The sequence below is a fragment of the Pleurodeles waltl genome, chromosome 10 (genome assembly GCF_031143425.1).
Source record: "Pleurodeles waltl isolate 20211129_DDA chromosome 10, aPleWal1.hap1.20221129, whole genome shotgun sequence".
Lineage (NCBI taxonomy): Eukaryota > Metazoa > Chordata > Amphibia > Caudata > Salamandridae > Pleurodeles > Pleurodeles waltl.
The window spans coordinates 148,689,298-148,713,349 of record NC_090449.1 but is presented as its reverse complement, the minus strand read 5'-3'; the positions used below and the strand labels follow the sequence as shown (position 1 = coordinate 148,713,349).

The window sequence follows — 24,052 nt, the reverse complement described above, 5'->3', positions numbered from 1 at the left end:
TCTACCTACAGACTCATTATTTCATTCACACTCAAAAGATCAACAAGCATATGCAAAATACATTACAGCAATAAAAGCAGCCACAAAGTGTGCTGGCATTAAAAATAAAATTCAGTGTAGCAGAGGGTGGCCAGCTTACAGTGATATTGTACACAGTGTAGCAGAGATATTGTACACAGTGTAGCAGAGGGTGGCCAGCTTACAGTGATATTGTACACAGTGTAGCAGAGGGTGGCCAGCTTACAGTGATATTGTACACAGTGTAGCGCTGTTCTAAAGTTGCAGCATTTCTGCCATGTTTAGAAGCATGTGTTGGCTATTTTAGGATGATAAACAATAGTACAGTGACTGGGAGGAATAGAGTAGAATAAATGAGCAGCAAGCAAGGGGTCCAATAGCACAATCTGGGAGCTGAAGTACGTCCATTAAAAATACAATTTAAAAAAAGGGAAGGAAAGAAGTAAACCGGGACCTATAAAAAGGTAATATTGAAAACTAAAAGGACTGGTCTACCAGTCGTGGCACTGAAGCACATAATTTTTCATGCAAAGATGCACATTTGATCAGGCAAAATTCCATCAATGGTAAGGGAATAGAGCCAATTGCTAAAGTGGGATGACTCGTACTGAACTACTATGGATGGAAGTAGAGTGAAACTGGACCTCGAACAGACCAAGGGCAGAACAGGGATGATCAATGTACGTATATAAATATATGTATATGGAAGCATGAATTTAAATTGATTTGATCACAAGAACGTGGAAGAAAACTAAACTTTTCAGGTCCTCCTAATAGGGTCTAGTATTTATTATCGTAGTACAAATCTTCTACACCCAGGTTTGGCCAAAGGAGGCAAACTGGCACAAAAACCCTTGCCTACTAAGGTATTAAATACGTTTCTGTGTAAAAAAAAAAAAACCCACCTATCTACAATCTTTAACATGGTGTAATAACAATGCACTGTTAAGATCTATTGACTTTTCATAATACCTGTCTGAACTACTGCTTTTATTGCAACGCTGTCATTACTTAATAAATCCTTGTTGTGGTGCTTTGTGTAGCTGTTACCACCAAAATGTGGAATATACTTATCCTTTAGATCAATGTATGCAGAACCAGGGTTCTTTTTCAGAAACTTCTGAAAACAAATCTTATCTCTCCCAGCTAGTTCATTATTCTTTCTGGGTCTCCGTCAGAGCTGGGGCACCCGGTCCCTGGGCAGCCGTGCACTTTATAAGTCCATTCATTCATTCAACTTTTCATAAGGATTGGACATACGAGTTAGGCGTAACGTTTCCCAAAGAAATCAAGGATCAAAAATCAAGGAATTACTTCTGATAGAGACACAGGGCTTTGTTCCTTGCTCTGGAATAAGACGCACATGTGATGGGTCTGTAAAGCATCAGTAACCCAACAGTCAAGGGGGAAAAAGCATACATAGAACAGAGAGAATGTATACAGGGACCTGTTGAGCTTGGATGTGGAAGAAAATTGGGAGCAACAACCTAGGCCCGTATTTACTAACAAACAGGGACTACAAGAAAGCAAACAATTAGAGTGACATGTATAAATGTTAAATTGAACTTTTAGGATACGTATTTGTAGCACTCCCAAAAAAGCAGGATGGTCAAACTCTTGTTCATGTTAAACTTAGTAAAAAAAGAAAATAGAAATGTTTCACCAAACGATATAAATCTTCAGAAGAGCAATATATAACAGTCAGAAACATGCTGCACCTTTTGTGGAAAAAATATATAAACCATTAAACAATAACCAAAATAAGAAGGTAATTGCTCTAAATATTTAAAAGAACAAGGAATATTTTTGGCTTACTGAATGTAAATAAATATCAGGCTCAGGCTGTACCCACCTTCTCTGGTTTACTGAAAGGTTGCAATGCTGTCCCTCAGGTCCCATACCTATCTAGTCTCAGCATGCTTCTCATACAGCACAGTTTTTGAAAGGCTGTTACTTGTCACCTAATCAAGTGCCTTTTCTACTCAAGTCTATGCTGTCAGTTCTCAGCATCAGAAGAACGTTAATTTATGTAGCTGTCACTAGGGGGCACTCATGGGTGCATTCCCTCTATGTTGCTTGGATATCACTTGTAGGATACACCCATTTAATACCCATGGAAATATAATGACGTGCAAGCACCAGCTAGCCAATTCTACAAAAGCACTGCGCAATGCACACTTGCAAACAGAGTATCACTGCCAAGAGGATGCGTGCATCATCTGGCTTCAGCCTATTGCGGTCTATTAACTAATTCCATGAATATCTATTCTCAGCCAAGGTCCAGTAGTAGCTATGTAGGCCTTTTTATGTTACATGTTCTTTGACGGGCAATTAAGACTCTGAACGTCCCTTATTTCAAGCAAAGATCTGCACACAACAGGATTGGGATATCCGCAATTTGCCCACTGCTACAATATGAATGTTAGGAAGTGTGGAGAGGTTTCCCTCAACATGTGGTATTTTTGTTTAATCCCAATTTGAAAATTCAAAACCACCAAGTCATTTTTTTTTTTTTTAAACAGTAGGCACTAAGCTGTTACGGTCAACCAAGAAGAGTTGGATCTTATAATAAAAATAAAATAAAAGAGCGAGTGTGTGCGAGAGAGAGAGCTACTTTATTGCTTGGTGTGTGTTGAAATTTATACCCATAGTTTAGAGGTCTCGAGGTCTTACTCTATAGGTTTAATTTCAAGAGCACACACACATCAGATGCATTTCTGATTTAGATCAATTACTTGTGAAGGTTTGCTGTATATACAGAGATTCATCTTTGTACTTCTGCTCCTATTATTATCCTCGACAGAAAGTTTACTATGACCACATACTAAACCTATGTCTCTGCTGTATTGCAGAATAAAACATAAATCATCACTCAATGAAATCTCCCAGGTCATCTCCAAAATCCTGGGCATAATAATACCCTATGGGCAGGCATTCAGAAAGCTATCATCCTTTTGTGTTTTCAAAGGGATCACACTAGATCTTACAAATATTTTAAAGCTGTACTGGATATTGACTCAAGCTTGGAAAAAGCCCAGGAACTCAGAGTTGCAGTTTTGGGTTTTGATTTAGTTATGGCCATTTCACACTAATGTAAAACTTTATTTTCTTACGGCGATGTATGAAAAAAATCCAAGTTACAGAAAATAACTTTATTCCAAGACTCTCATATAAAAGATGTTTTTTTTTTAAGCACAACACCGTGGAGGACGGTGGCTGAAGAACGACCATTTCTATTACATTTCACAGATTACAGTTTGTGTCCACGGAGAGACTGGGCCAGCATTAGATGGCAGATCACCCCGATGTTCTTAGCGCTTGCAACACCTCTCTTAGAAACGTGTCTTGGCTGCTAAAATGGCATGCGAGGGAAAGGCTTCGGGCTGTTACAGGGAAAGAAGCGTCCCATCTGGGAGGTTTCCATCAGAGAAGCCAGCCGAAAGAGGTCTGCAAGTTGAAACAGTCTGAGAATTCTCCGATACCCAGCCCTGCAGAACTGCATGTTCCTTGGAGAGTGGTTTCATCAGCTCGGGGAAGCTCATCTTTCCCTGCATTGTTTCTTTGATGACACTGCCTGCTTGTGTGGCTTGGGGGGGTCTGAGTGTAAGCGGGGAAATGTGGGTTGGCGCCCTGCCTTCAGCTGCCCAAGGAGCACCACCCTGTAAGCAGCCTTTCTCCTGCAGAGCAGTTTGCACTTCCAGCCAGAACAAGTGGTGGGAGTAGAACTCGAAGCCTTCCAGCGATGCACCTCATTAACCGAGCACCCACCTACGGAATCTAATAATACGGCCCAACACCCTCTTCCAGCCTGGAAGAGCTCCCACTGCTCACTTCATCATTAGGAAGCAGCGATGCTGCACGAGAAGGCAATGCAAACAACTAACGCGAAGAGATTCATGCCTTTTTCTTCCAATGGTTGACACAACTTTCTCAAACGGAGCAAGCAAGAAGAAACCCGTATTTGTTTTTTTCTGAGGGAATGCCTGTATATAACTATCCATTTTTGATTAAACCACATTTTGACTGCAGACAAATTAAAAGCGCCAAGTTGTTAGAGTCCTCTGCTGATCTTGCACTCCACTTCCAATCTCAGAAACCAAAAACCACTTCAATTACTCATTGACTATGTTTTTGTCTTTGACTCAGTAGCGTGCTCTGCTGCCTTTCAGCTAGGTTCGTACCTACGTCACCGTATACGCAGGATACATCCATGCATGACAGAACCGCATATTGTGAGATAAATACCAGAAGGTCAAGCAATGAAAGGAACAGAAACAAGCACTGGCAAAGCCAATGACTCTCACCTTTTGTCACTCTTTGTTAATGCTAAGCAGCCTCATCTAAAAATAAAACACATGAGACAACATCGCCATTTCATTGGCATGTCCATGCGTGATGATGTGTGTATACTGCACCTATTCCCAAGAAGGTGGACGTCACTTGGAAGACTAAATATAAGAAACATTGGCAAAGCCAATTAGGTTTCACCTACAAGAGACCTATTGGCTTTGTCAAGGTCTTTTAGGGATGTTTTACAGCAGCAAGACAGCTGTGCAGCATGGCTGGAAATTAAAATAAGAATTGCAGGCCACGTGACAGCACCTTTTCAGGGGCAAGTGCGCCGTCCCTGTTGTACTATCTCTTTGGGCTTTTAACCATGCCCATGTCATGCCTGTCACTTTCATTGGTTCGTGGGCTTGCCTTTTAAAATCTGCTTGATTTCATTAGTGAAAGGCATGCATATGTCATGCTTTTTCCGGTGTTTAGCCCTCCTTGAGCACACCAGCCAACTACTGAAAACATACGAGGTGGCATATTTTCAGTCTGGTTACTGTACTACTTTCTTTTTATTTTCCATGGACCACGATCATGCTGGGTTTTTACAAAGCGCGCCTGCGCTCGTTTTCTGGGGTTTCAATTTCAGCACGATCGCGCTCGGTTTTACATAACACGATTGTGCTTTTTTGGGGTTTTTTAATTTCAGCACAATCGCGCTGGGTTTTACATAGCGCTCAGTTTTTTCTTTCAATTTATGTGGCAAGAAAAGTCCGGTTAGGAGTTTACAACGCTAATAGCTCTAATTCAAGCAAATGTGAGACCTGTTACATTGCAAATGCTTGTTTTTTAATTGCTGGCGGGACAGTAGGCAACAAGACGGAGGGCATGTGGGTGGGCAACACAGACAACAGAGGTTATGGGGAAAAATGCACTCTTACTTGTCAAAGTGATTATTTTTTTTCCCCCTGATACTCTCATGGAGTACTTAGAGAAAGAAACAGTAGTTCCGTGCATGTGAGCAGCGAAGTAATAGAAGCCACCCACACAAAATATTAATAGAAAGACAGACCACTAAATAAGGCGGCAGCAAACTACTAAAGAAGCAAATGAGTAACAATAAGGTCAACCAATTGTAGGCAATAGGAGGGGTCTCCAGTCCACTGTGAGTTTTGGGTGTGGCCCACAAGAGGCTTTCTCCAACTGCTGTCTGGCAGGCGGGACATTAAAACAAGGGAGCAGGGCGGCCCGGCCCAGTCTCAACAAGAGCACACATTTCAAACCTCAGAAAGGGCTGGTTTGTTACTATGTAGATCTATTGTTTGCAAAAACAATGTAGTGTGGCAAGTGCTGTAGGCTCATCCCCCTGAAAACTGAAAGGGAGGGAGAGAGAAATGAAGAGGTAGGCAGAAAGTCAGCCTGGCAGGCAGAAGGACAAACGGATAGAAAGGTGGACAGGCAGACAAGCAGGCGCCCACGAAGATGATTAGCCTTCACAATCTGAAAAATCACAATGTGTTTTTTAATCTCAAATTCAATTAGACGACATACAGAGTATGAATGAAAGGGAAAAATATAAATTAAGAGTAGATTACAAATTTCTGAAACTCGGATGGGATGTCACTGTAGGAATATACCTACCTCCATAGATGCAAGCACATAGTGTTATTTGTTTTTGTTTTTACCTATCATGAATGAAGCTCAATCTTCCTTGGGAGAAGCAGCCTTGATTACAAACATCACAGGATCGTACTAATAGACTTCGACGTTAAGTGCCAGGTCGTTAGCGCTCAAACCAATGCAAAGCTCAGATGGTGGGCGATTCTTCAACAATGGCATGCAGAAAGACTGGAGAGGGCGTGCATTGTGAGGCAAAACCACCTCGAAGCGAGTGTACATTACAATTAAAATCCGGAGTAAATCCAGAAAAAGAAGAAGAAATAGGTCGATGGGCGCGGTTTTGCTTTCATCTTCGGGATAAACACTCGCATTTCACTCTTGATGCAGCCTTTCCAATTATAAAGCTAATTTCTCAGCACAGAATTTGGTGCTGTAGGTCTCAACACTGCAAAAAGCAAAGTGCAATCTGGCAGCAGACTGAGGCTGATGCTTTTAGTGCACTGCAATGCAAAGGGAGAGGCACTCAGTGTGGTCAATAAAAGGCCGGAAGGGCTTCGATCCGCCGTCAGTGTCTCCAGTAGATGCTTCAGTATGCGGCAGGCAGAGAGTTTCAAATCTGGGCAGGGAAGGAGCAGCTTCTGGAGGCCGAGAAAATGAGGCCGCTGTACCTCAGTAATCAACAGGCCGCTCCTCTGCTTTGTTTCCAACTGGAGTGTGCGTTTGAGCATCCTTTAAACCTCTTGTCCCATCCCAAGTCCATTGGCTTCACCTGGTAGTAGCAACTACAGCTCCTGGATTCCACTTTGGTACCCCCGCATTAACCTTGCTTTTCCTGGGCTCGAGAGGTCACGAATACAATGGCCGGAATTATAAGGATTTTCTTTTTTTTTTAAATAATTTGAGAGAGACGGTTCAGGATCTCCTTCCTCCTCGGATACCGAAAGCACAAGGCTTCTAGACACCCCTCCAAACACGACAATGCTGTCAACCTCATGACAGCAGTGACAAGATTGGTCTGAGCACCCTGCTTTGAGGCTCAGACAGGGAGTAGGGCCCTGTGCACTTACTCCTCCCGGCTGTTCAATACAGCCAAGTGGAGAAATGCAAAGTGCACATTACTGTTTGGCTGGCCCAACACGGCAGGCCAAAGCGTCATGGGCACTTATGTGCACAAAGCCCTCCTCCAGGCCAGCACAGCCCCTCCCCGTCCCTAACCCTACTGCAGAGGAAAAATAAAAAGACAACAACGTTACGTTATTATCATTTTATGTTTCCCTTTTCGTCCACCTCATGAAGCAGTGGGACAGTGCTCCTAAGCAGAGGAGCTGCCACTGCTCCGAAGCCTCCTTTTGCTGTTAGGGGTTATGGTACAAGCTAGGCGAAAGCCATACAGCAGCCCCGTTATTAAACCCACAAATGCAGAGTTCTAGCTGTAGTGCAGATGAAGATCAAATGCTTAGGATTAAGTGGGCCTTTACCAAAAAAGGGTTTATTATGAAGCATGAAAAATCTCCGAAATAAATTAGCATAATCAATACCTCATGTCACGCTGAGAACTGCAAGGCTGAATACCGCCACCAAACCGCGACAAAAGTAACTCATCAAAAGCGGGAAGACAAACTTGTTCCTGGAATGTGTAAATAGGATCTTACCAAACAAAAGCAGTTGGCCCCACGTCCTAATTGAAAACTGAAACGTGGCAACATGATTTCCTGTACACTTCACAGTTAAAAAGACACACTTGCAACAGGAAACACAGAAGCATTTCAGGAATGATGTGCAAGACGGAGCATCGTGAATATTCAATGGCTACGGTTCTTCGCCTCAGAATGATGCAAAACGCCTCGGGCTGCCCGAGTTTCTTCCAAATTACTATTTAGGTACCTCTTTCAAGAAGAGACGCCAAAGCATCCATAGAAAACAAACAGAGCACGAACTGCATCTTCCCCATCTCAGAGTCGTCAACTTAGGAACCAACAGTGGACGAACAAAAATGATAGAACCAGCCAGCAATATGTGGGGGGGGGGGGGGGGGGGGGGAGTCCCCGAGCCTGCTCGTACTAGCACTTCTGCAAGTACCTCGTCTGTACACAAGTCTTCGGGTCAGAACCAGTGTGAGTCTTACTGGATGGGACCAGGTTACACCTTTAATTGGAAGGCTTTGTACTTGCACTCAAAGTGAAAGACCGAGCTCGAAAACGGGAGGCTGGGAGGTCCCTTGCGTTTTTCAGGTTTAATATCTCTCTGACTTTACATCCTCTGGAAATATCAGCCCCTGGAGCACCCACGTCTCTGTGCTACTAACACGTCATTTGTGGAGAGCTGATGCTTTTACCATGTTTAAATATTTAAGCAGGTCCAATGTGGCGCATTAAACTGGAGGAGTTTCACATCTGCCTATTAAATATGACTGATGTTATACATTAGATCTGGGTGGTGTGGGAGGTTGGACAGCAAGGCACGAGCCTGAGCCTAGGACCTTCCGGTAGGATATTTTCAGAATTCACATTTCCTGAAGAGTGTTATTGGTATTAAAAGACAGGTTGTCAAGAGGTAATAAAAGTTCTGGCATTGCTGTTCCTGGAAAACATTATATATCTTGCTGGCTGTGGTACATTTGACTGGGTCAATGTAAACGTGATTTTAATGCACATCAGTTTCTAGGACCACACAGAACCCACTAATGGTATTTAATTTGTTTACAACAATTTGTAATGCACAATAATGTAAGCTTAATCGATTCGAAGAGCCAAGACTTCACCACAGTCCCTGAAATGGCTTGCAATCATTGCATATTTTTCCTCCCTATACGGTTACTCTCTTGAAAAGCATTACAAATGAGCACTTAATGCAGCCTGGAACAGACAGGACATTAAAATGTACTAGTCCTTAAAACTGAAATCATGCTGTGGTGCTTCTCTGTCCTCGTTTCACGTTTTTCAACCATTTTGTTGGTAAGTAGTAATAAGACTGGTTTACTACATTATGTTCTTTTAAGGTCCATGGCACACAGTCCGCCAACAATATAGCTGTGCACCCATTTCGGTAGTCCAGAAATTGCTTTCTAAATAGTTCTGAGTTTTCCATCACATCCAGAAGTTTATTTGGCCTCTGAAGATGTTCTATTAGCAGCGTGAATTGCAGGTGAATACTCCTTGGATTTGACGGGAAGCACACGAGGGCTGTACAAAATGTCAGTAGACCTTCTGGTATGGTATGCGTGTCCACTACCCAGCATCTGTGTGCAGAGCAACACGTGAAGGCTGGAAGACCTCTGATCTGCAGCTCTTCCAGGTGACAGGCTCAAAACGGTTTATATAGACGTGTTTTTACCGTGTCAAGAAAGACGCACTAGTTCATCTTGGATCGAACTGTACTACCCAACATTCACATATCTGCCAGGCCAGTGCTTGGTCATTGGTCAGATCGCAGTGAAACAGCCTGAGTTTAGAAAGAGCTTCAAGACTTGCTCCGAGTTGAAGGCCACAATTTGTGATTTGAAGGGGAAGGATACATTTAATTTTTGGGGACATAGCACCTTTGTTAGGAGTTTCTGTTTTTGGATTAACAGGTGCAATGGTCTTTTGAAAAACAGTGTTGTTTGTCATTCAGACATCATTCTGGTAGGCCTTGATGCCTTGGGGGTACACTTCAGATCCTCCTAGTCTCAAATGAAATCTAGTTATGGAATTCCTGTGGGTGTAAACAGAGATTAAGGATTTTCTGATCCATGCTATCCAATCATGCTCATGACACCCATTGGTAATTCACGTCAACTGCTCTGTTTGGCGGTTCATCAAAGCACTTGTGATGCACAAGAAGCTCCACAAGAGGACAGTGAACAGACACTGAACTTTACTGCCTGTTCTACTACACAATTTTAGTCCGTTAAAATGTTCAAAACCAAAGTGCTGTTGGCATTCATTTAAAAAAGGAAGGTTATTCTGTTTGGATTTATATTTGAAACCAAACTGTATACAATAGATCAGGACTTGTTTTCAAAAAGCCTCTTACAGGTGGAACATATTGTTTTTTGTTTTTTTTTCAAATCCAACTATATAGAGGATCTCGGTTTTAGTAGACCAATAAGCATGGCATTCATTGATTTAGAAACCTATACAAATGTCAACTTCATTGGAAATTGTACCTTTACTATGTCGATTGATCGCCAGTAAAAAGCAGATCAGAGTGTGCGCTTTGTAGGCACAAAAAACGAAATGCAAGACCATCCATTAGGCAGACTCTGTGCTCCTTTTCTGTGAAACTGGTTTCAGCCGCTACGTGATTTACCTTTTTTACTTCCTGAGAAAAAATATAATGTCCTCCAAGCTACATAGGAGGAAACAAAATGAATGAGTTGTTAAGGGCAGGGGAGGTCTTGGGCATTAAGAGCATAGGAATTTATGTTAGCTGTTCAGAAATGACCTCCCCAGAGGTGAGTGGACCAAGTTCACGTCCTTATCTCAAGGTTGAACCTACTGGAGAGCTTTCATCCAACAAGAAAAACTGCCTTTTTGAGCAGTGTACTACTTATGTGCTACTGTTTCCTGAAAAAATACATCTGCAATTACCAGCCTGGTATGGACGCCAGTCTTAAATTATATTTTGTGCAAGGAACTGATGTCACACATCTAAAAACATTCCTTTTCCAACCTGCAATTTAAGCCATTTAAAAAGTAATTTGCAGAAGACTGTGGACGGTGCCACCTTAATGTTTGTTGGCATGAGAGCACTAGATTTAACCAACTGTAGTGGCTAAAGGTGTATACAAGAAACTATGGTTTATCCCCGTGTTTTTGTAACGTTCCCAAAAAGAGGTCTGATGAGTTTACGGAAAGCTTTTATAGTGCGATCTAGTGGGAATACAATGTAAAGGTTAGCAGATATGGACTAGTCATTCACATCAGAATCACTCATGAATTGATCAGTTTCAGCCTCAGTTCCAGTGAATGGTGCACAATAATCCCTCTTGCTTTTGCGGAGTGGTTTGTTTTATCCATGCTGACAACACCTAAAAAACGTTTTAACCTTTGCTGCCAGACTAAAGCCTGGCCACTTATTCTCCCTCTTTTTCTGACGAGTACATCATACTCTCAGTTCTGATGGCTGACTGAATACTGACCAGTTACCTTCCGTTTCTTTGTTTTTCAGTTTCCCTTACAAGGGGCTAACTCGCTGTATTCTTTGTTAACTAACTGAGGTCTGGTTAGGTTTGTTCTTTGCTATGCAAACAGAGCTCATGGTAGGCTTTCTCTCAGTTATACTGACTCGGGCGGAACCAGGTATTTTTGTTGCACGATACCCGGCCACTTTTGTCCCTTGCGGGGATTCACCTACGATTAATGTTATGTTGTAAAGTGTGTTTGTACGGCGCATTCATACCTTCTGTATGGTCCAAAAGTGCTTTCGGAATCAGTGTGCCCTTTAAAATTCTGGGATTCTGGTTGATCAGTCCAAGCAGTCTGCCGAAACCGTAATTTACTTTTGGTCGTACTCCACTGGGAATATTATGCCCTTATTTTTATCCCCAGTTGGCCAGACTGGGGTCGGAGTAATTTATAATAGCATGTGTTGAATTGTTGGTTATAAAGTCGTTTTTTCTGTTTTGTTTTTTTCAATAGGAGTAACAACACTAATCCACCTATCGTCTGCAATGTAGTTTGATAAATTTTTCACCAAATTTGCAGTCATATTTAAGTACTAAATCTTCCTCAGTTTCACCTTTTTGAACAGCCAAAGTTCCAGTCTATATTGCTGTAAAGTTTATTGAAAACGGTCCTAGCAATTGCCTAATTTTTGCTTACTTTCAAATCTTAAAAAGGTGTTCTACTTCACTGCCAGAAATGCACAATATGGTATCCTTTGTTTTATCATCTAAGGCCTCAAAAGAAGCAGGATCACACACTAAAGTTTACTAAGAATGTTTTTTTCCCCATCTGATGACCTTCTAAGCTGTATTTAGCCCATGCACTCTCCTAGTAAATTATTTGCAAAAGTCGCACTGAGTTATTCAACAAAAAGTTGTTTTTTTTCAAATTAAAATGGCATTCTGATTAACCAAACCTTGGCCAAATAAACAAAAAATAAAAACAGTCTTAGATAGGAAAGAAGACTGGTAACACAATATGTATTAAGTAGCGAGAAACCACTGAAAATCTCTGTGACCCAACCTTTGTGTCTGGACACTAAACCACTTAAAAAAACTTCACGAAGTATTAGCTCTCCTGTCACTGTAGACATAAGTTCCATACTTCCAATGTTGTGTTATTTCCCTCAATACGAACAGTTGCTTGGAACAGGCTCAATACAGCCAGTGTAAAAATGTGCCATCAGGTCACAATCAAGGAGGCTTAAATTCCAGAAAATGACAAAAACATAAGCTAAAAAAAGAAATCTGAGGAAAAACACATATTTCCACAGAAGTGAATGGAGCAAGGAAATTGAATGAGATCACATGGGGAGCCTCATGCATGAAAACTTTGGCAATCGTATCCAAGCGGAAGGTTGAGATGGTGGACTTCCTTTTGGGCCAAGAATATTTGCTTTAAACTCATTGCTGCAAGATCTCTCCCCCCCCCCCCCCCCCCCCCCCCTTCCCCTTTAGCTGGCAAGCCTTTTTTTTGGCTATTTGGGGCAGTTCGTGTGTACGCACTCATAACCTTTTGTCCGCATAAGCTACCCAGGCCAAATTTGCAACCTTTTTTTCCCCAACATCCTAGGGATTCTAGTGGTACCCAGAGTTTGAGGGTTCCCCTGGAGGAGACCAAGAAACTAGCCAAAATACAGCGAAAATTTCAATAATTTTTTTTTTTTAAAAAGTCTGAAAAAAGCGTTGCAGAAGAAGGCTTGTGTTTTTTTTTCCCCTGAAAATGGCATCAACAAATGGTTTGCAGTGCTAAAATCACCATATTCCCAGCTCTCAGGAACAGGCATACTTGAATCAGACCACCACATTTTTCAACACAATTTTGAATTTTACTGGGACATAACCCATTTTTACTATATTTTGTACTTTTAGCCTCCTTCCAGTTAGTGACAGACATGGGAGGGAAACCAATGCTGTATCCCGGAAAGCTAAGCATTTCTGAAAAGCAGACAAAATCCTGAATTCAGCAAGGGGTCATTTGTGTAGATCCGACAAGGTTATTCTACAGAAAATAACAACAGCTGAAATGAAAAACTATTGAACCTGAGGTGAAAAAAAAAAAAAAACAGCCATTTTTCTCCAAGTTTTACTCTGTAACCTTTTCTTGCGATGTCAGATTTTTTAAAGTAATATACTGTTACGTCTGCTGGACTCTTCTGGTTGTGGCAATATATAGTGCTTGTAGGTTCATCAAGAATCCTAGGTACCCAGAGCCAATAAATGAGCTGCACCTTGCAATGGGTTTTTCATTATATACCAGGAATACAGCAATTCATGTGCTGAAATAGAGAGTGAAAAATAGGTGTCAAGAAAACCTTTGTATTTCCAAAATGGACACAAGATAAGGTGTTGAGAAGCAGTGGTTATTTACACATCTCTAAATTCTGGGGTCCCCATACTAGCATGTGAATACCAGGGCATTTCTCAAATACACATATTTCTTTTTTTTTTTTACACACTGTCTTACATTTGGAAGGAAAAAATGTAGAGAAAGACAAGGGGCAATAACATTTATTTAGCTATTCTGTGTTCCCCCAAGTCTCCCGATATAAATGGTACCTCAATTGTGTGGGTAGGCCTAGTGCTCGCAACAGGAAACGCAAGATGGACACATCACATTTTCACACTGAAATCTGTTGTGTTTTTTGCGAAGTGCTTAGCTGTGGATTTTGGCCTCTAGCTCAGCCGGCACCTAGGGAAACTCACAAACCTGTGCATTTTTTAAAGCTACACACCTAGGGGAATCCAGGTTGGGGTGACTTGTGGGGCTCTCACCAGCTACTGCTAACCAGAATCGTCTACCAACCTCAAAATATGGCCAAAAAAAACAAAAAACTTTTTCCTCACATTAGGGTGACAGAAAGTTCTGGAATCTGAGAGGAGCCACCAATTTCCTTCCACCCAGTGTTCCCCAAGTCTCCCGATAAAAACAGTACTTCACTTGTGTGGGTAGGCCTAGTGCCCACAACAGGAAATGCCCCAAAACACAACGTGGACACATCACATTGTCCCAAAGAAAACAGAACTGTTGTTTGCAAAGTGCCTAGCTGTGGATTTTAGCCTCGAGCTCAGCCAGCACCTAGGGAAACCTCCCAAACCTGTGCATTTTTGACAATTTAACAATACGGCTAAAAACAATTCTTAACTAATGCTGTATGTTTCTGCAGAACAGTTACAGAGTTAAGGTGCTTGATACATTGAGATCCTTTAAAACTGTCATCCGTGAAGTAAGGTGTGTGTTCGCTTTACCCATCCAACTCACGTTATATTTACCAGTACACTTATAAGTAACATGAATCCCCATTTTCCACTTATTGGGTGCTTGCAGACAGTGAACATTCCAAAGACGTTGGTGCACCCTACAGTCTACAGCATTCCCGCCGGCTCGATTACGAGCCAGAGACAATGCTGTAGGCTGTTGCCAGCTGACCTAGCTTATGGGCCCGGCAGGTAGGTAGTAAGTATGGCAGCAATCTCCCTATCAGAAGTACAGCGGATGGTATAAACCATCCGCCGAACTCACTATCAGGCCGTAAGTACCATGGTGAACAGTAATATAAATACGGGAAGGAACAAAAGCAAATTACTGCTCGTCATACTCGGCCTTAATCCTCCAATCAAGTGAGAAGAATAAATCAGAAGATTTACCTAAAACAGAAAACGACTGGTCCAGGTTTTATAGTTCTATCCAACTCACACAGCAAGGAATCAAAAAAGAAATACAAAAAAAGTCCAGCTGACCTACTTTAACTGACTGGGCAAAGGCAGCATGGAGCAGAATTCCTTCAGAACAACAGTGCTGTGATGAATGGCAAAGACAGAGCCAAGCCTCAGAAACACAATAAAGGTTCCTGGCCCAAGAACAAGCCCTGGTGGGGAGCCATATTGGCTGAATGCTACAGAGCTTGCACTCTGAATGCAAAGAGTGAATTCAGAGCAAGACCGAAATGTAGACCAAAACAGAGGTTACACCATACCTGCTTGGAACCAAATATACTCACCACATAGAGGACCTGGGGATAGCAAATAAAGGTAACATATATGGCCCGCTGTACTAAAACATCCAGGAAAGATCACTAAAAACTGACGTCCACAGGAAGACCAGGCTTACTTCTTTCACTCTTAAGTAGTTCACAGAGTCAAAAGCAGTGATTTGTATTGGGTCTGCTACAATGACTACTGATTGTCAAGAATGTGTTGATGCTCACATTCATACGTTTTGCTAATCATACAATGGTGCTACTTTGAGACAGATCAACCCAGAACTGGCAGCAAAGGGTTGGTGTCAAATGGCTGTCAAGGCACCTGCCACAAGTGCTGGGTTAGAACAAATGTAGACATATTTAGTTCTTGTGTGTTTAAACGCCAAACATGCAACTGACAAGCAGCACAGAGAACTTTTGGGTATATACGAAGCAGAACTGTCTGAAAACAAAAAGAAAACAGAAAGTAAAGTGGAGGCGGTGGAATGTCTTAGGTTATGTGGCTCATTTTATTAAAATAACACAGCTTGTCCCTTTTCTCTACTCCCCCCTCCTGTCGATGCTACACTCCACACCTCCCAGTTGCAAGCTTTTGGAACAAAACCCCAGCACCCTTTTTTTAAATTTTTTTTTTACATATTTTTATTTCATATTTGTGTTATTAGCCCTATTGTTGCCCTGATCTATCTCAGATAACCATGAGAAATTCAAATCTAAAGCCAAAGTGTGCTGCTTATACCACCACCTTGCAAAGAGCAGTTTTACACTCAAGATTCTGCTATTTAAAGTTATTTTACACCAGACAACACACAACGTACATTTATAACCCCAAAATAAATGGGAAAACAAAGCAGCATTTGATTTAGAAATACATGGATGTCAGATTATCTGGATCCAATAAGGCAGCATAGGAATTCTATGCAAGACAGTGCGCCATAGGGCAGGTTAAAGGCATGATCATCACACTATTTAATCTGGTTTTGTAGGAAAGTGACTCTTTTCGCATGGTTAGCCCCCCACTTTTTGCCTGGTATGTGATGTGGTTTCAAAGTTGTTACTGCCCATGGCCCCTGCTAACCAGGTTCCCTAGGCCAGAGCTCTTTCCTAAAACTGTTGTGATGCATTGAAACAATTGAAAGCACCTTTGGGTGCCACTATAAGTCCCAAGTAAATGGTACTAAGGTACCCAGGGCATGAGGTACTAAGGGGTAAGTCTGGGAGGTCAGCAGCACAGACAGTGCTGCCCTCAGAGACCATGCATCCCAGTGCACCCAGCACTGCCACTGCAGGCTGAGTATCCTGGTGCAATCCTAAATTGCTAAACTGACACGGCACACAGCCTTTGTGCACTAACCACTATACACGGCATGCAATATAGGTAGATCACCCCTCTGGCAGGCCTTCCAGCCCGAAGGCAGGGTGCAATATACTACATGTGTGGGCACGGATGCATGAGCAATATGCCCCTACTGTGTCCCTGCCAAACCTGAGGCATGGTAATTGAACAGAGCAGCCATTTTACATGCAAGTGCTGGACATTGGTCAGTACGAGTTATACAGCTACATGATGGCCACTCTGAAACCTGGGTTGTTTAGTATCAAACAACTCAGAATGATAAATCCAAACTGGTACCAGTATTGGATTTATTACCAAATGTACCCAGGGTCACTTTGGAGGTGCCCCCTGCAAAAGCCAACTACCCTAGCATGGCTGCTGGCCGGTCACAACCAGCCTGCCAAAACCAAACTGGATTCTTGAACCCTGGGATGAGAGCCTGTGCTCCCTGGCTTCATAGAACAAAGCCCTCCCTGGGCAGAGGTGTTACACCTCCTACCCCAGGAATGTGCACTGCCCTGCCAGCGAGCTTCAAATGGCTTACCACCCTTGAAACTTGACCCCCAGCTGTTTTCAGTACTTGGTCACTGCACTCGAGGAGAGCTAAACACTGGAAAAGGCATGACTTATGTGTGCCTTTCACTAATGAAAGCAAGCACCTTTTAAAAGGCAAGCCCACGAGCCAATGAAAGACTGACGTGCCATCGGCGTGGTTTGAAGCCCAAAGAGAGATTACAACACGGGGCGGGGCGCTTTGCGCTCGCCCATAAAAAATGATGATGACTTATAAAGATCAAAAAGAAGTGGAGTGGTGAGAAGAAAGTTGTTAAAAACCCTGCTTATTCCTGCCACTCAAGTGAAAAAGATCCTTTGAGAAATATTAGGGGTTTAAATTACCAGCGCTGGATGTATATCACCTGGACTCGATTTTCATTCACTTGTGCAGAAAACTCAGACAAGGGGAAAAAAAGGGATCATTCCTTGATGACAATTCCCAAGTCCTTTTCTGCTATGACTACTATGTATAGTCTCATATTTGTCCTCATTCTACCCAAGTTTATGGAGTAGAAATGATTCTAGGAAAAGTCTGTAAAAATGAATAAGTCCGACACAGATTATTTGTATCGTGGGCAACATGGAAGGGGCCAGAATGCTTTAGGTAACTGCCAAAAAAGCATGCCCAACTCCCAAGCACACTTCCACAAAAGGACCTCACTCAATGCACATGAGCGTGCACACAAGGACACAAAAACTAACCTGTACACCAGAAAATCTGTAATCAAACCATTCAAAGAAAAAATACTACAAGGCAAGACAATTCCAGGACAGCACAACTGCCCCTACGAAATGAGCAGAGGGCATGTCATTGCTTCAACCCAAAACGTAACTTTTACAAATTTTGACACCACAATATACATACTCCCATGATCTGCCACATGATTGGCTGCTTCATACTATTGCTAGGTAAAGAATTAACACATATTTACAATTAAAAGCCTTCAGTGGTTGTAAAGGGATGCAAATTGATATGAAGGTTTGATTCATATGGTCAGAATGTACATCAACAAATGGAACAGTGTTCTTTTTGTTAGATTTTATTGCAAACACAAAAATAAAAATGTTCCACAACAAAATGTCAAAAATATTAATGATCATTTAAGTGTCAAACAAATATTAATTCTATTCCAGTTCATTTACTACTACTGTCAACATCTCCATTCAAAAACGAAATTAGATGGTATTAGGTTCGAACTGAAGTATTCTTAACCATCTTTAATATCAAAGTGATGTTACCAACCAGCCGCAAGTCTCTGGCTCAAACAACAAACTGATCAACTTATCCAACATATGGAGTAATTTTTCTTATACAGTCCTCTAAATAATCCAGTCCGAGCCAGCCACATTGTTATTTTTAGTCTAGCCATTATTTCTATCACTGGGCCTTAAACAATTATGCCGTACAATGATTCTGTAATCTACCAAGTAGGTTTTCACATGTACATATTCTATTGAAGACCTTTTCAATCTTTTATGCTATGAATCAAGCTTTGTTCTTTGATTGCTTCTGCCTGCCAGGGCCTTCCCACTTCAATTGCTCGATTCTGTATACTGAAAATACATTTATAAGATTTTTCAAGGATGTTTAACAAAAACAATTTATACAGTTGCTGAAAAAGCAGTAGTCTGCACACATATACATTACCTTTAAAACAATAAAAAAATATGCGTAAAATGTAAAAAGCCGCCAACATTGCGTTATTGTCAGGGGAGTAGAACAAAATCCAAAGCCTGCTTAACTGTCTAGCGTTCTTCAGGAATAATGTTAAAACAATGAAACCTCCTGACAGCAGGCAGCAACACAGGACACACATACCGAACGTGCTCCAAATCCTGTTCCCCCATACTATATAATGAACACACGCACTGTTCATGTTTAACCTTTCCCATTTACTTGTAAAATATCATAAGGAAGGAAACCACTCTTAAAATGTTGGCAGATTAAGACTGTCACTACATCATTCACACTTCTTTCTCTAAATAAAGTCAGTATATTTAATCATTCTGCACCAAACGTCCAGCTTTCAAATTATGATCTGGTTATATCACCAAAGCTGCTGGTAGCACAGGAGGCAGGGTCTCTGGAGATGATGCAGTCTTCAAGCTACATACTATAGGAAAGATCACATCCATGTTGAGGACTTAAGATGAACTGAACTCCCAGTCATAGCAGGACTTGCTTTGGCTGGACACAGCGTGCATTCAATAAACATTGTCCTTATATTTTAGCCTGCAAAATTTCTAATAGAACAACAAAAATCCTTCAAACATTGTTTTGTGTCTAATCCTGTACGTATACCTTTTGGGCGAAGTGTGTTTGATAGGTGGGTGTTTTTCAAAAATGCAGATTGTTTACAATATCTGTTAGGTCTCTCACAGACTTATACAAGTTAAATAGAGGCTGCAGGATGAGCCCACACTGTTGAACACTGAAAAATGGAAACCTGTAAGATACTACAGGAAACGAGAGGGACAGACAACAGGATCATTTGGCTTAATTTTGAAGTATAACTTTAAAAGGTGTATCATCAATGCTCATGAGAGCTAAAATCTCAAGTTAACGACCTATTGCACCAGGATTATGATACACGACTTATGACTCACTTTTATTTTTAAAACAGTAGCTTTTAGAACCTTGGAGGCTTGACACAGATGATATTTTCATGTAGTACTCCGCTAACTTCCTACAGCGGGCTACATTTAACACCACTCGCTTATAACATATGAAGTCTATCTTCCTTCTCTGACCTATAGTTAGCTGCCTGTCCCACCATCATTTACATGTGTATAACTAGAATTACTGCCCTTTTATCTTGTAACAATCATTACTAAAGTCAATCCTTATCTCCTCGTGGCTTGGGCAATGCAGACCGATTCGCTTTGCCAATGGTTTTTGCTGAAACTGTTTGGCAAGGGAAATAGAGCGGGACAGAGAAAGTGGTGGAGTGTGTAAAATATTTTTTATTTTATTTAAAAGCCAGACACGTTTCTGATTCAGAGGCACAGTTGAAGCAACAGAGTAGCTGGAGGGGGGGAACCAACAAACAGTGCTAAAGATTTGAGTGCTAAGCAGAGCACTAGAGAGAGAGAGCAGAAAACACATTCACTCCTATGGAACGCTGAATGGAAAAAAAAGTTCCCCAAATGCAAACAGTGGGGGGGATAAGTCATCCAACTACAGTACAGCGAGAAAGAAGTGCTTCACAGAAAGGATATACAAACGAATTGGAAGAAAGCCACTGAAAAATAGGCAGGTGGCTAGATAGACAAGAACGCCATCCAATCAAAGGGCAAGGGGCTGACCCAAAGCATATTATATGCACATAGGATAATGTAGTGAAGACAACAGGTCATCAACAACGACCAGCTACAGCTGTCTGTAGGCAGTATAAAAAATAAAAAATAGGCTCCTGGTCATATGATGGAGAACTGATTGCATTCAATGTTTGTTTTACATCAGATTAGGAGGTGCAATAAAAAGGGCAGTGTCCTATAAAGTACAGGTCTGTCTAGAACTGAGAGAGCAACAAAGTTTCGACGAAAATGAAACAGATGACTAATATTTCAACTCTTGGACCATTGTTCACAGCACAGATTGTCATGATTTGAGACACTCCATTGTATCCAAACATCTGAATTATGCAGCACATACAATTCAAACAGCAAGCTACAATGTAACCAGGCTCACAAAAAACACAATTCTGGATCCGATCAAACCGAAATCAAACTCTTCTGAAACTGAACAGACATGTTTCCGAGATTAATAACGCTTCTGAGCATGCATTAAAAAAAATAAGTATCTGACATTTCAAAATAAAGTTTTGCTGGCCCCGACACCCACCCCCTCTACTTTAAATCTGATGTCTTCACAGGCACTGAATGGGGTCTCAATACAGATCTGCAGGTGCCAAGTAAGTGCACCAGGGAGGTACAGAGCTCCATTGTGCGCGCCAAGGCCAGCTAACATGGCGTGTAGAAAGATGTAGATCACTTACCATCTCATCAAGGGCATACCGCAGGAGCCCGTGCTCGTACAGGATAAAGAACCTCCGCTGCCATTTCTGGAAAGCAATACACAGGGGGTGAAATGAAGAACTGAGCGAACAATGGCACCTCTTCTCTCATGCCTGAATACATTTCACAAAGGATACATACAGCTTAGGGTGGGGAGCGCAGCAGGCGAGGACACTTTTCAAAAATCACGTTTCAAGGCACTGTATACAAGAGGTGTATAATTGTGTAAGGTTCACTTTACCTTTGTATTTGTAAGCTTCAAACATCTTACTGGAGAAAATCCCATATAAAATATAAGATGCTGATATAACTTGGGGTGTCAGGTGCTGTGATGCTAGCAAGAAGGAATATGCCTTCAAGATGGCACTGCGAGTTAGCGCTCACCTAGGACTTCTCCACTGATCTCCTAATCATGAGTTTTAATGACAACAAGGCAGACTCTGCCTTCAGTGGTTGGTAAACGGACTACTGTTTAACTGAATATTAATACCACCAGCTATTTGCAATGCTTAGAAATGGCATTACTGTGACATGCTGTGGAATTCAAAAGTTAATTATTACAGAACCTTACTAGGGCGTAAACGCAGAACTTCGCAATCAAGAACAATGTCGACCTTGGAGAATCGACCCATTCGAACATGAGGCAAGCCACCATGATTCAAGTACATTAAATAGCTACTTTTCATCAGGGATGAAAACAAATTAGCAAAGCTAGGTTGGGTCAACGTTGTGATGCAGGGAAGAGGATCCCAAAGTGACCCTATAGCTCCCTGCCCCATAACCCTTAATGATCCATACCTTTCTCTGTTTTTAAGTTTGCGATTAGATACCTCAGAGTAAGGGTAGATTTGTTTTCCCCTAGCCCTTTGCAGTTTATTTCGCCATCCGTTGTCTACATACCTAGTTTTTCTGTTAATCGTTCTTTCTCTGTTATTGCAGTGTGGCTGTGATGAAAATCGCCCTTATGTTCATGTTTGTTTATTCTACCCATATAGAGTTTTTGCCAAGGTGACGTACAGGTATGAAACGTAACGAGATGTATGAAATAGTGACAGCAATTGCAGGTGCCTTTTAAAGATTCAGACCCGGGATTGGAGAAGATTCGAGGATTTGGTTGGGCATAGAGATAAGAAAAGTGTGATGGGGCTAGAAGGCACTCTGAGGAAGAGAGAACGAGATGTGAGTAAACAAACAAGTAAACAGAGCTTAAAGGGGATTGAGCGGCAGCTCGGAAGCATGAAGCAGCAGCAAAAGCAGATGAAATGCAGGGTTTTGGACATTCCAAAAAGGGGAAAGAACCAGGAATGCAAAAACAATCAAGGCAATGACAATGAGTGGGTTGGTGGAGTAAAGTGCTGGCAGAGAAAGAAAGGGGTACATCTAACGGAGATTTAAACCATGAAACAAGATTAAGAGAAGCAGTTAGAGCTCCTTCAAGCGGAAGAATTAAAGATGACTGAAATTAAACGTAGGGCGGAACGAAAGGTAGAAAGGTGGGTGAAGTGAAGTAGAGTGCCTCCATTTTAGAGTATATCTGCGCATACCACAATACATTATAAATTGTGCACTGCTCTTGCCAAATGTGTGCTAAAATTACATTTTTTTATTGTACTTCTAGCCTCCCCCATAATTTAAAAAATAGAAACTGTACAAAGCGGGTTAAAATCAACCATAGTGCGTTGATATGTGGAGAAAGTGGCCATCCTGCACTAAGTAGGAATGAATTCCCTTTTTAGGGAACACCTAACAGACAGCACAGGCTGTCTGCTTGCAAAAGACCAATTGTGGGCTTATCAGGAACTTACAAGGGTGTACTGTCCCGCTCATTGCTCACTATCTGCTGGCTTTATTGGATCTCTAATTTCCTTGCTTCCTATTCAAAGGCTTGCCTTGCCCCACCCCTCTTCTGTTTCTCCCTTCTGTGGAAAATTCCCGCTTTACCATCGGTCTCACTGGTAGACTTCTATCCTTCTACTGCTCACTTTCGAGGATCTACTTTTTTCTTTCTGCTCAACCACTCCATGAGTGTGCAAGTGGTTTTTCTGCTATTTCACCCTTCTGCCAAACACTTGCCCCGTCCCTAAGTGTCGCATGCTGCGGTCTCTCATGTTTTAGGCTCTTTGAGGTGCTTCTTTGCCTAATTCCCTCCTTCATCCGCGATCCATGTTGCTTTCAGGGGGGAGCACTGAAAGTTCTCATGAAGAACATAAACTAGTACCCTTAACAGATAAAAACAAACGTTGATAAGGCCAATAGGTCTGGTGTTTTCTACTAGCCTTTTGGCTTTGTCATTACTCGTTTTCTTTTGTCATGGTTTTTGCAAAATAATCACTACCCGATGGGGCCATATTTTAACCCTGCACTCTCATTTCCAGATATAAACAACCACACCCTCCATCTACATCAGCACACAACATTGGAATTTGATGCCTACAGAAGATGTTGGTTGGGTACGGTGGTCAGGAGTTTATATACTATTTGCGTATTTGACAACTCAGAAATACTTATTTTGTGAGGACAGAAATCACCTTTTCTAGAGGAGGCACCTTAGGGTCGGAGATTTTTTTATCAACACAAAAACATAGATAAACATGCAAAACCATTTTGTGACCACAATTGGGAACCCAATTTTAGCTCCAGACTAGTCATGCACTGCAATGTTGCGGACGTTCTTTCTCTCCCCGAAAACAAACAGTACAGGACTTTGATCGTTAGTGTGTGCTTCACGCTGTTATTTTACAAGGAAGTGTTTTTACCCTGCTGTTGTAGTTTTTAACATAGTTTGAGATAATTTTTATTAAGTTTAGGCAAAGCGTCTATCCTCTCATATGTTTTGATCATAATTCTCTCCAAACTCCTTGTTTCCACACAACAGGAAACGGGTATCTTAGGAAAACCATTTCCAAAAAACACTCCTGGTTTTGCATTCAATAAATGATGTACATACCTCACAACCAATACAAAATAATCCTTAATTGCACTCAATCTCCACTTCCATTCCACATCCGCCGTGCGTGCAAGACTTACTATAAACCCCACAAAGGAGGACCTCTGACAGCTAATTTAACCACTATGCTCACGCTGGATTGTGGAATTCCAAGT

At 41.7% G+C, this 24,052-nt stretch overlaps 1 protein-coding gene across 6 annotated transcripts in view; it reads right to left on the bottom strand.

Annotated features, from left to right (window-relative positions):
- MPRIP (myosin phosphatase Rho interacting protein) overlaps nucleotides 1–24,052 on the bottom strand; it is a 754,399-nt gene that overhangs the window by 648,430 nt on the left and 81,917 nt on the right. For all 6 annotated transcript variants that reach the window (XM_069210054.1, XM_069210057.1, XM_069210056.1 and 3 more), the window contains exon 3: nucleotides 20,932–20,997. In XM_069210054.1, the coding sequence (XP_069066155.1) occupies nucleotides 20,932–20,997 (66 nt within the window). The remainder of the gene's footprint in view (nucleotides 1–20,931; nucleotides 20,998–24,052) is intronic.